Raw genomic sequence first — 13,413 nt, forward strand, 5'->3', positions numbered from 1 at the left:
ACCAACACACACCCTTTACAATGACACCTCTAATTCTTCAATTATGTAACACACACTCCCGTGCAAATTCACAACTCAGAAAGAGGGAAGGCATCAAATGGCCTCCTTAAAATATTACTCTCAACACAATAGCTTAAGGAAGCCTCAATTTAAAGCCCAAAGTACTTGAAACTTAAACACATAGGACTACATACAGACGAACAATAGAGCACAGAGCAAAAGCACGAATAAATGTGTGCGCACGCGCGCATCCACACACATACATGCGAGTACACACACACACACACACACACACACACACACACACACACACACAGACATACCACACCTTCGATATACTGTTGAAATGGCACAAAGATGAGAAAGAGCAGAGGGGTACTAGAAACCAGAGGCACATTGACAACAGCACATCACCTTCGGTTGGCCTGTATTTGTGTCCGAGAGCGTGGAAATGAGGCCAGTTATTGGGGTTAGCCATTCATCCTCCATTATCCTCATTGTGCTTGAGCCTTGTTTCTATGGCTCAGGTTTCTGTTGTATCCACACTGTTGATTTATTACAGAACCGGCCTGGATAATAGAGTTCTGCGGGGGGGAACAAAGGTGTTTGGAGCAAAGGTTGTGGTTATTCCCCAGGACACTATGGGTACAGAACTGGCAGTGCCGCTAGGCGGTCCCCCACGCGTAACAGGGTCAGGGGTTTTGTTTCGGTCGCTAGGGGCCTGTTTTGTGTCCCAGACCAGTTTACCGGTCCACCCTCATCCTCTTTCCCTGAAACATATGAGAAGCACAGTCATCATTGGTGGGGCTTCATTTGTACCCACAAAATGTGTATGCGATCGTAAAGACATACAGTATATCACAAAAGTGAGTACACCCCCTCACATTTTTGTCAATATTTGAGTATATATTTTCATGTGACAACACTGAAGAAATGACACTTTGCTATAATGTAAAGTAGTGAGTGTACAGCTTGTATAACAGTGTAAATTTGCTGTCCCCTCAAAATAACTCAACACACAGGCATTAATGTCTAAACCGCTGGCAACAAAAGTGAGTGCAACCCTAAGTGAAAATGTCCAAATTGGGCCCAATTAGCCATTTTCCCTCCCCGGTGTCATGTGACTCGTTAGTGTTACAAGGTCTCAGGTGTGAATGGGGAGCAGGTGTGTTAAATTTGGTGTCATTGCTCTCACACTTCCTCATACTGACTGGTCACTGGAAGTTCAACATGGCACCTCATGGCAAAGAACTCTCTGAGGATCTGAGAAAAGTAATTGTTGCTCTACATAAAGATGACCTGGGCTATAAGAAGATTGCCAAGACCCTGAAACTGAGCTGCAGCACGGTGGCCAAGACCATACAGCGGTTTAACTGGACAGGTTCCACTCAGAACAGGCCTCGCCATGGTCGACCAAAGAAGTTGAGGGCACGTGCTCAGTGTCATATCCAGAGGCTGTCTTTGGGAAATAGATGTATGAGTGCTGCCAGCATTGCTGCAGAGGTAGTAAGCCTCTTCTAAAGATGATGCACAAGAAAGCGCGCAAACAGTTTGCTGAAGACAAGCAGACTAGGCACATGGATTACTGGAATTATGTCCTGTGGTCTGATGAGACCAAGATCAACTTATTTGGTTCAGATGGTGTCAAGCGTGTGTGGGGGCAACCAGGTGAGGAGAACAAAGACAAGTGTGTCTTGCCTACAGTCAAGCATGGTGGTGGGAGTGTCATGGTCTGGGGCTGCATGAGTGCTGCTGGCACTGGGGAGCTACAGTTCATTGAGGGAACCATGAATGCCAACATGTACTGTGACATACTGAAGCAGAGCATGATCCCTTCCCTTCGGAGACTGGGCCACAGGGCAGTATTCCAACATGATAACGACCGCAAACACACCTCCAAGACAACCACTGCCTTGCTAAAGAAGTTGTGGGTAAAGGTGGTGGACTGGCCAAGCACGTCTCTAGACCTAAACCCTATTGAGCATCTGTGGGGCATCCTCAAACGGAAGGTGGAGGAGTCTCTAACATCCACCATCTCCGTGATGTCGTCATGGAGGAGTGGAAGAGGACTCCAGTGGCAACCTGTGAAACTCTGGTGAACTCCATGCCCAAGAGGCTTAAGGCAGTGCTGGAAAATGATGGTGGCCACACAAAATATTGCCACTTTGGGCCCAATTTGGACATTTTCACTTAGTGGTGTACTCACTTTTGTTGCCAGTGGTTTAGACATTAATTAATGGCTGTGTGTTGAGTTATTTTGAAGGGACAGCTTATTCAAGCTGTACACACTACTTTACATTGTAGCAAAGTGTGATTTCTTCAGTGTTGTCACATGAAAAGATATCAAATATTTACAAAAATGTGAGGGGTGTACCCACTTTTGTGATATTCTGTAAATCTTCAACTCGTGAAATACGTAATTTACTTTGACTTAATATATTAAAGCTGCAATTCTGTAACTTTTTGGGCGACCCAACAAAATTCACATAGAAATGTGGGTTATAGATATGTCATTCTCATTGTAAGCAAGAAGGTAGATCTGTTCAAGCGGTAGATCTGTTCTATGCGTGTTCGATTTTGCATCTTTTACTTTCGGTTCTGTGCACCAGCTTCAAACAGCTGAAAATACTATATTTTTAGTTATTGAAAATATATTTCACTGCGGTTAAGATGGTACAATGATTCTCTACACTATACAGTACTTGCTTGTTTTGTCTGAAACTGAAATGGGGTAAACTATCAGGATTTTAGCAACCATGAAAAGAGCGGAGCAATTTCTGCATAGTGCATCTTTTATTATGCTTATATGATGGAATTAACATTATTGATGAACATAACATTATTAATCCATACAGACTTTTTATAAATAATTGTCACACAAATTCTCTGAACTATTGCCCTTAATTAATTTGCCTTTGGGTCATATTTCTACAAAAGTTTCCTTTTCTCTGAAAAACCCAAAGACAAGACCATGTCACCCTTCTCGTACTTTAAACAAGACTTCAACATATGCTTCCTCAATAGAAGTGTGTCAATACAATATTTTATTATATTGGGGGATATTGGAAAATATTACAGACATACCAATATCTTTGAGCAAGTCCTGGATATAAAATAATTATTATACAAGAGACTCCACACACTGCAATCGCTCCAATGTGGTTTATCAGAGCCTGTATTCATAAAGAATCTCAAGGTATGAGTGCTGATCTCGGATAAGGTCACCCCCTGTCAATCCAATCTGATTCATTATGATCTAAAAGGCTAAACAGATCCTAGGTGAGTTATTCTACTCTGAGATTCTTTATGAATATGGGCCCGGGTCTATATTGGGGGGGGTCCTGACATTTCCTGTTAAGGGCCTCTACAGCCGTCCAGTCCAGAAACAGACACGGGCTGAAGTAGGCCAGAAGTAGGCCACTGGAGCCGCTTGTGTCTCTGGAGTGCTGGTTACAACAGACCCAGGTGTCTGAAATAGATCTGCTTTCTGTCTGAGCTCCTTATCTCTCCATCGACACCTTCTCCGAAACCTGGTAGAGGTGGAGAGAGAGAGAGAGGCAGAGAATGAGAGGGAAAGGGAGATGGGGAGAAGAAAGTAGAGGTGATAGAAAAGAAGTGAGAGGTGAGAGGTTAAGGGAAGAGATAGCAAGGCGGAGGGAGTCATGGGACAAGGAATAGGGTGGAATATACTGTAGCAACACGGGTGACGCCTCTCTCTCACTTTTTTTTACCCATCTATTGTTTTTATTATAATTCTGTGGACCATGCTGTCGATCGCTAATGAGGTCGTCTTGCAGGTAGAAGCCCTAGTTACTCTGTCCACAGCACAATGAAGTATCTCTTCCTCCTCCCACCCTCCATTCCTCCCTCCTATTCTTTGTCTGCAGGTCTAGAGGGTGCGAGGGGGACCCAAAGAAGTGTTGTTTTGGGCAAGGCCTATATATTGATCAATGCTTCTGTCCTGCTCATCATTCCACCAACATCTCTCATCCTGCACATGATGACACAAGACTCCAAAGGACTGGTGAGTGCAACTCTTTAAATTGTGAGTGGGTTCTTTGGGGCTTTTCACACTACTGAGCAGAACTGAGCTGAGCCAAACCAAGCTGTACTGAGTTGGCCTAGTTGTATACATCCACCACAGTTGCTGGAACTTTGTTGAAAAGGACCATGTAAAAATGAAAGAGTCAGCACAGTTTGGTTTGAAACGGAAAGGTAGTGTGAAAAGGATATGTGTGGTGGTTCAAAACCCGCACGGAGCACTCACTGGTAACAGTCTTTTGAAAAATGGAAAACTTCAAAAGACTATTACCAGTGAGTCAAGGCTGTTGGTTAGGACCGTTGATCGTTTGGGCTGTTCTTGTACGAGTATTGACCAATGGGATTGGTGAGTCCTGAATGATGGGTGAGTGGTACAATTGATGTGTTGATAAGTGTTTTGGTGATTGATGTGTTATTGGTTGGTAGGGATTGCATGGTCCTATAGTAAGAAGCAAATTTGTTTTGTTGCATTATCTGTAGTAGATGATAGTCTTCGTGGTGAACTTTAATAAATTGGTTAGACATGAGTGTGCAGTGATTGGTAAGGGATTGGTGAATAATTCTCAGGAAACAAGTACATTAGTCACTAATCACTATTATAAATTTGCGATAAACAAAATTAAGTATGGTATAGGTTAACTGAAAACATCCCACTGGGCACACCACATAATTTCAGCATGGAAATTTGGGTAATATTTTGTTGAGACGTTGATCAATGAGATTTCAAGCTTTATTCACACAAAAGAAGAAGTTTGTTGAATTCTAACCTTTTACCACTATGCTTTCAACCATCTTAAAGCACGTCCACATTTCTATGGAAAAACCATGTCCGATTGGTCATCGAAATGTGTTGTCATTGCGCTTTCAACCATTTCAAAACACAACAAAGTTCAAATGGGAAAACAATTCTCACCCTAAATGATATCACAAAATACTTAATGATATGACGTGATTATTGTTTGAATCCCCGCCCGACCATTCCAAACATTTGGATTCCAAAACTAATATTCCAATGTCAAATCAATTGATGTTATTAAGGTTTTTAGCAAGAGTCTCTCTTCTGTAACACTCAGACATTCCATTCTCAATACGGCAAAGCCAAATAGAGGAAGTTAACGACCGGCGTTAAAGTCATAAAACCGGACCAACCCCCCCCCACCCCCACCCCCTCTTTCTCTCTGCCTGGATGAGGCCATCTTTGATCCTCATCCAGATGCGAGAGTCACGACAATGTCTCCAGCTCAATCAAAATCAAAAGTTCAAGAATATAGGACAAGATCAAATCACACTTTAAATGCACTTTCAAATCAAGTTTGATTTAGTCCTATTCTTGAACTATTTTGAGATCTCTCAGTAATCATTGTCATGATACAACATCTGTAGTAGTCAGTGACCAATATCAAAGCTGGGATTGGTTAAAATCCTGGATGAGAGGCCAAATGGATAGCTCCGTTTGGGTAGCTCTAGATAGATCAGCTCTAGATAGATCAGTTTTAGATAGATCAGCTCTAGATAGATCAGCTTTAGATAGATCAGTAGATGTAGATGCCATGTCACAAATTACCTTGAAACAATGTGGATTTAACCAGCCTGATGAGATACCACTGTATTTTTCTTCCCATTTTGTAGCAAAAATACGTTTTGGGTCATTGTTTGAAGAATTGAAATTGATTAAGTAGTTCTCTTGAATGATTATCATATGAGACAAAAATCATGAAAACAACTGGACATCTGTTTCTCTCTCTCTCTCTCTGTCTCTCTCTCTCTCGGTCTCTCTCTCTCTCCCTCCCACGCCCTCCCTCCCTCCCACTCTCTCTCTCTCTCTCTCTGTCTCTCTCTCTGTCGCTTTCTCTTTCTCTCCCTCCCACGCTCTCTCTCACTCTCTTTCTCTCTCTCAGACTACCAGTCTGCTGGGACTGCTCTTATGCACCACCATCTCCTCTGCAATGCATACTTCACCCACAGGGGGATACAACGACATGCCCCCTCTCCCGTTCACAGGCTCCCAAGACAGCCCCATCCCCCCTACGGACATCCACATGTACCCAATGCGATCTGACTACCCTATGCCCACCAACAACCAGAACATGAATGCCCGCGGCGGTCCAATGCCCCCCTCCGACTACCCCAATCCTGGCTTCCCCATGTCACCAAGCACTCACATGAACATGACTGGGAACTGGCGAACTGGGGAACTGCTGGTCGGTGAGGCCGGGTCGGAGCCGGACATGTCGTACTGCCAGACACTTCTGGATGTGCCGGTGCCTCCCCCCATGGACCAGGTGCCCTGGTTCTGTGTCTGCTCCCGCTGCAAGGCCAGCGCGGGACCCAAAGGGGACAGAGGAGACAGGGGCCTGCCAGGTATGCAGAAAGGCATAGAACAGTATACATTTTTATTTCATTTTTATTTCACTTTTATTTTACCAGGTAGTTCCATTAGAAGTAGAAAAAGAGATCTTAAAAATGGATGTAGTTTTTTTTCAGCCTAATTAGTAGTGTGGACCTGTTCTTTTGCTCTGGCAGTATTTTAGGTCTACACACCATCTAAACTTACGAAACAAATGATATAACGAGCTGCATCCACAGTCTTGGCCTCATTCTCTGTTCTCTTTCTGCCACTCTCAAACATAGATATAACATATTAAATACAGTGTATTAGCTAGCCACATATTTTTTACGTCGTTGTTCTTAACCCACAAAAGGTATTCCAGGAAGTCCTGGGAGAAGAGGACTTACAGGGTTCAGAGGTCGGCCTGGGTTTGTGGGCCGCCAAGGACTGAAGGGTAAGTGATACTTGTCAATTCTGTTAAGACTATAAAAAAAAAAAGCAATAAAGCTGTGGACTGTTCCATGTCTGAGCAATGACAGTAATACAAGCTTGCAGAAAATGATTTGCAACTTCGTTCTCTCACTTTCTACCTATTTGTTACAGGTCAGAAGGGTGATGAAAATGAGAAGGGAGAACGTGGGCTAGTGGGTTTCACCGGCACCAAGGGGGACCGCGGCTTCAAAGGTCAGTCAAACAACAGATGCAGTACATAGACGCATCTCTCCATCATCCAACTTTAGATCTCATCTATGTGTATGTGTGTGTGTGTGTGTGTGTGTGTGTGTGTGTGTGTGTGTGTGTGTGTGTGTGTGTGTGTGTGTGTGTGTGTGTGTGTGTGTGTGTGTGTGTGTGTGTGTGTGTGTGTGTGTGTGTGTTTTTGTATGTTTCAGGGGACAAAGGGGACCAGGGTCTGGAGGGTGCACAGGGAGAGATGGGGCCCCAGGGAGCGGAAGGGACCTGTCCTGCGTCCTGTGAAAGTGTTCAGGGCCGTGCAGGACAACCAGGGATACCCGGACCGGCTGGGGCCAGGGGTCTCCCCGGAGTAGCAGGCCCTCCAGGGAATACGGGGACCAAGGGTGAAACAGGGCACATGGGTTCCCCTGGGGTCCCCGGGACGAATGGTGAGAAAGGTGAACTGGGGGCGAAGGGCGAGTGCAACTGCACTAATGGAGCAGACGGGGCAGACGGTCAACAAGGGATCCGTGGGCCCAAGGGAGAGCAAGGTGAGTTGGGCCCTAAGGGTACCGTGGGTCTCAACGGTAAAAAGGGAGACCAGGGTGACCTCGGTATGACGGGCATTCCCGGGCCATGCTCTCCAGCCATCCAGTCCTCATTCACCGCCGCGCTCGGCACAATTTACCCGCTACCGGACAAGCCCGTGCCGTTCACCCAAGTCATCACCAACCGGCAGTTTCATTTCGACCCCATCATAGGCATCTACAGGGCACCAGTGAACGGCACCTATGTCTTCAGCTACCACCTGACGGTGTTTAGCAAGGTGCTGAAGGTGGGTCTGTTCCATAATTTCAACTCTATCGTGAAGACCACGGAGCCACAGCTGGGCACCGTTAGCCACCAGGTGGTGCTCCACCTGGTCATGGGCGACCGGGTGTGGCTGCAGGTGAAGGACAACATTACCAACGGCATGTATGATGACAGTGAGAGCAGGAGCACCTTCTCTGGCTTCCTGCTCTACCCCGACTCCTGCGACTTGCCCTTGTTCCGAGACTTTCCTCCAGCAGGCGCTCCAGGTGGTGACGAGGGGAACTATAGTTGGGGGTAGATACCACCCCATCGCCTTAGTCCGTGAGAGGCAGTTACACAGACACAGGTTACATACACATATAATTGGAAGACACACAATCCACACACACATACATTAACAAAGTTATTGAAGTTAACACCAACAGAGCACCTTCTATAAATCAAAAGCCATCTACAATGGCCTGTTAGCTCTGTGCAGTTTCCTATAACATTAATGAATAAAATGTCCTACAAAACGACCTATTTGTTTGACTGATTTGTTTATCTTAATGAGTTGAGAATGTGCTCATGATTGTATTGCTTAGCAAAATCACGTATTCTTGCATAGTGCAGATCTAGGACATTTCATTCCTGGAGGTTTGTGACCTCCACGTTCACACATAAGCTACATATATGAGAACAGAATCTCAGTTAGCGAGTTTGAACTTATCTTCTTTTTGATACAAAAATCCAACTTCATGTCGCTACTCACATGTTTACGATATTAGCGGTCTGATAATAAGAGCTATATTTTGGGGGATTCAACATTAGAGCTATTGTAAAATAAACATATAAAAACCTGCATAAGACGGCTAATATTTTCGACTGCATGAATACATTTTTAATGTTGTCCACAAGATTTCATGAACAGAGACGGTATGGGTGTAGAGCAGCAACAGGATACGCTGTTTTCAAAGTAAAAGCTGTGTGACTATCTGACGTTACCTGACCATCGCTCCAACTAGCTAGCTGTCGCCAGGTTAGTTATAAATAAGGGCCACCAACAAGCAACGTCAGTTCGTTAGCTAGCTAACTAGCCAGCTGCCTTCCTTCAATACTCGCTTTTCTGACAGACAAGACAGGGAGCTTATATTTAAAGCCACAAAGCATTGAGCTAAAGGCTAAAGCTAGCGAGCTATCATACCAAAGCATTGAACTAAAGGCTAAAGCTAGCGAGCTATCATACCAAAGCATTGAGCTAAAGGCTAAAGCTAGCGAGCTATCATACCAAACAATAGTCTGTAGACTGTACACGGCTCGTTCAAGACAATCCTGCCCCAGCTAACAAAGCACAAACTACAAAGCATTGAGCTAAAGGCTAAAGCTAGCAAGCTATCATACCAAAGCATTGAGCTAAAGGCTAAAGCTAGCAAGCTATCATACCAAAGCATTGAGCTAAAGGCTAAAGCTAGCGAGCTATCATACCAAAGCATTGAGCTAAAGGCTAAAGCTAGCGAGCTATCATACCAAAGCATTGAGCTAAAGGCTAAAGCTAGCAAGCTATCATACCAAACAATTGAGCTAAAGGCTAAAGCTAGCGAGCTATCATACCAAAGCATTGAGCTAAAGGCTAAAGCTAGCGAGCTATCATACCAACGCATTGAGCTAAAGGCTAAAGCTAGCGAGCTATCATACCAAACAATAGTCTGTAGACTGTACACGGCTCGTTCAAGACAATCCTGCCCCAGCTAACAAAGCACAAACTACAAAGCATTGAGCTAAAGGCTAAAGCTAGCAAGCTATCATACCAAAGCATTGAGCTAAAGGCTAAAGCTAGCAAGCTATCATACCAAAGCATTGAGCTAAAGGCTAAAGCTAGCGAGCTATCATACCAAAGCATTGAGCTAAAGGCTAAAGCTAGCGAGCTATCATACCAAAGCATTGAGCTAAAGGCTAAAGCTAGCAAGCTATCATACCAAACAATTGAGCTAAAGGCTAAAGCTAGCGAGCTATCATACCAAAGCATTGAGCTAAAGGCTAAAGCTAGCGAGCTATCATACCAAACAATTGTGTGTGTCTGTAGACACGGCTCGTTCAAGACAATCCGCTAACAAGACATAACAAGTTTTGAGCACCACCCTCTCTGTCATGAGGTGAGTATTAAATAAGTAGCAACAATTGTCTATATGCTTGTAGGTATCTAGCTATAGGTGGTTATTCTCTCCACCTAATAATGGCAGAGATGAAAGGAATTCGGATGGATTGTTCAATCATTCAAATATTCTTAATAATAATTAGCGAGTATAGGTGAGTACATCTGTAGAGGAAAAATAGGCGGGAATACTGAGTATGCCAGCGTATGGCCACCAATATACCGGCACCACTGGGTGAGATTGAAGCTGGCAGTGTTGACAGTGACACGACACATATAGGCGGAAACAACACTTATGCTATTTCTTGCCTCATACGGTATGGCTTTGTACAGTGCATTCGGAAAGTTCAGACCCCCTGACTTTTTCCAGATTTTGCTAAATGACAGCCTTAGTCAAAAATGTATTAAATTGTTTTTCCCCCCCCTCATCTATCTGCACACAATATCACATAATGGCAAAGCAAAAACAGGTTTTTAGAATTTAAAACAAATTATTTAAAAAATAAAAATAAATAATGAAATATCACATTTACATTTATTCAGACCCTTTACTCAGTACTTTGCAGAAGCACTTTGACAGTGATTACAGCCTCGAGCCTTCTTGGGTATGATACTACAAGCTTGGCATTCCTGTATTTGGGAAGTTTCTCATATACTTCTCTGCAGATCCTCTCAAGCTCTGTCAGGTTGGATGTGGAGCGTCACTGCACAGCTATTTTCAGGTCTCTCAAGAACATTGAGACTTGTCCCGAAGCCGCTCCTGTGTTGTCTTGGCTGTTTGCTTAGGGTCGTTGTGCTGTTGGAAGGTGAACCTTCGCCCCAGTCTGAGGTCCCTTGCGCTCTGGAGCAGGTTTTCGTCAAGAATCTCTCTGCACTTTGCTCTGTTCATCTTTCCCATGATCCTAACTAGTCTCCCAGTCCCTGCCGCTGACAAACATCTCCACAGCATGTTGCTGCCACCACCATGCTTCACCGTAGGGATGGTACCAGGTTTCCTTCAGACATGACGTTTGGCATTCGGGCCAAAGAGTTAAATCTTGGTTTCATCAGACCAGAGAATGTTGTTTCTTATTGTCTGAAGACCTTTAGACACAATCCAAGCAGGCTGTTATGTTTCTTTTACTGGGGCGTGGCTTCCTTCTGGCCATGATACCATAAAGACCTAATCTGGAGAGTGGCTAAAACCTAACCTGGGGAGTGGCTAAGACCTAATCTGGGCTTCCTTCTGGCCTAGTGGCTAAAACCATCTCCGTCTTGATCTGGGTTGGCTGGCTCCCTTCCTGGCCATTAAACATGATACCATCTGGTGTTCAAAAGACTCTAATCTCCGGGGTTGAGTGGCTAAAGACCATAATCTGGGGAGTGGCTAAGACCTCAACCTGGCTCTGATCAGTGGCTAAACAAGACCTAATCTGGGGACCACTGAGGAAGTGGCTTCCTTCTGGCCATGATACCATAAAGACCTAATCTGGGGAGTGGCTAAAACCTAATCTGGGGAGTGGCTTCCTTCTGGCCATGATACCATAAAGACCTAATCTGGGGAGTGGCTTCCTTCTGGCCATGATACCATAAAGACCTAATCTGGGGAGTGGCTAAAACCTAATCTGGGGAGTGGCTTCCTTCTGGCCATGATACCATAAAGACCTAATCTGGGGAGTGGCTAAAACCTAATCTGGGGAGTGGCTTCCTTCTGGCCATGATACCATAAATACCTAATCTGGGGAGTGGCTAAAACCTAATCTGGGGAGTGGCTTCCTTCTGGCCATGATACCATAAAGACCTAATCTGGGGAGTGGCTTCCTTCTGGCCATGATACCATAAAGACCTAATCTGGGGAGTGGCTTCCTTCTGGCCATGATACCATAAAGACCTAATCTGGGGAGTGGCTAAAACCTAATCTGGGGAGTGGCTTCCTTCTGGCCATGATACCATAAAGACCTAATCTGGGGAGTGGCTTCCTTCTGGCCATGATACCATAAAGACCTAATCTGGGGAGTGGCTAAAACCTAATCTGGGGAGTGGCTTCCTTCTGGCCATGATACCATAAATACCTAATCTGGGGAGTGGCTTCCTTCTGGCCATGATACCATAAAGACCTAATCTGGGGAGTGGCTAAAACCTAATCTGGGGAGTGGCTTCCTTCTGGCCATGATACCATAAATACCTAATCTGGGGAGTGGCTAAAACCTAATCTGGGGAGTGGCTTCCTTCTGGCCATGATACCATAAAGACCTAATCTGGGGAGTGGCTTCCTTCTGGCCATGATACCATAAATACCTAATCTGGGGAGTGGCTAAAACCTAATCTGGGGAGTGGCTTCCTTCTGGCCATGATACCATAAAGACCTAATCTGGGGAGTGGCTTCCTTCTGGCCATGATACCATAAAGACCTAATCTGGGGAGTGGCTTCCTTCTGGCCATGATACCATAAAGACCTAATCTGGGGAGTTCCTTCTGGCCATGATACCATAAAACCTAATCTGGGGAGTGGCTTCCTTCTGGCCATGATGGCTAAAGACTTTATCTGGGGAGTGGCTAAGACCTTCTGGCCATGATACCATAAAACCTAATCTGGGGAGTGGCTTCCTTCTGGCCATGATACCATAAAGACCTAATCTGGGGAGTGGCTAAAACCTAATCTGGGGAGTGGCTTCCTTCTGGCCATGATACCATAAAGACCTAATCTGGGGAGTGGCTGGGGAGTGGCTAAAACCTAATCTGGGGAGTGGCTTCCTTCTGGCCATGATACCATAAAGACCTAATCTGGGGAGTGGCTAAAACCTAATCTGGGGAGTGGCTTCCTTCTGGCCATGATACCATAAAGACCTAATCTGGGGAGTGGCTAAAACCTAATCTGGGGAGTGGCTTCCTTCTGGCCATGATACCATAAATACCTAATTTGTGGAATGCTGCAGAATGCTGGTTGTCCTTCTGGAAGGTTCTCCCATCAAATCAAAATCTTCTTACATCAGCTGATATATCAAAGTGCTGTACAGAAACCCAACCTAAAACCCCAAACAGCAAGCAATGCAGGTGTAGAAGCACGGTGGCTAGGAAAAACTCCATAGAAAGGCCAAAACCTAGGAAGAAACCTAGAAAGAACCAGGCTGTGAGGTGTGGCCAGCCCTCTTCTGGCTGTGCCAGGTGGAGATTATAACAGAACATGGCCAAGATGTTCAACTGTTCATAAATGACTAGCATGGTCTAATAATAGTACGCACAGTGAACAGGTCAGGGTTCCATAGCCGCAGGCAGAACAGTTGAAACTGGAGCAGCAGCACGGCCAGGTGGACTGGGGACAACGAGGAGTCATCATGCCAGGTAGTCCTGAGGCATGGTCTTAGAGCTCAGGTCCTCCGATAGAGAGAAAGAAAGAGAGAATTAGAGAGAGCATACTTAAATTCACACAGGACACCGGATGAGACAG

The 13,413-nt window shown here is 45.0% G+C and overlaps 1 protein-coding gene across 1 annotated transcript; it reads left to right on the forward strand.

The window, feature by feature from the left end:
• The first annotated feature begins 3,866 nt into the window (after positions 1–3,866).
• Positions 3,867–8,373, forward strand: LOC118401731 (inner ear-specific collagen-like). Its single transcript, XM_035799307.2, has 5 exons — positions 3,867–4,024; positions 5,940–6,402; positions 6,744–6,824; positions 6,974–7,054; positions 7,261–8,373. The coding sequence occupies exons 1-5, from the start codon at positions 3,998–4,000 to the stop codon at positions 8,151–8,153; spliced, it is 1,545 nt and encodes a 514-aa protein (XP_035655200.1). The 5' UTR covers positions 3,867–3,997; the 3' UTR covers positions 8,154–8,373.
• The last annotated feature ends 5,040 nt before the right edge of the window (positions 8,374–13,413 follow it).

The sequence above is a fragment of the Oncorhynchus keta genome, chromosome 23 (assembly GCF_023373465.1).
Source record: "Oncorhynchus keta strain PuntledgeMale-10-30-2019 chromosome 23, Oket_V2, whole genome shotgun sequence".
NCBI classification, from domain to species: Eukaryota; Metazoa; Chordata; class Actinopteri; order Salmoniformes; family Salmonidae; genus Oncorhynchus; species Oncorhynchus keta.

What these genes read in the sequence shown, in the direction of transcription:
- LOC118401731 (XM_035799307.2), top strand. Translation starts at nt 3,998, where the DNA reads ATGATGACACAAGACTCCAAAGGACTG. An exon ending in CACAAGACTCCAAAGGACTG is followed by an intron (nt 4,025 to 5,939) that starts GTGAGTGCAACT and finishes TCTCTCTCTCAG; the next exon opens with ACTACCAGTCTGCTGGGACT. An exon ending in AGGAGACAGGGGCCTGCCAG is followed by an intron (nt 6,403 to 6,743) that starts GTATGCAGAAAG and finishes AACCCACAAAAG; the next exon opens with GTATTCCAGGAAGTCCTGGG.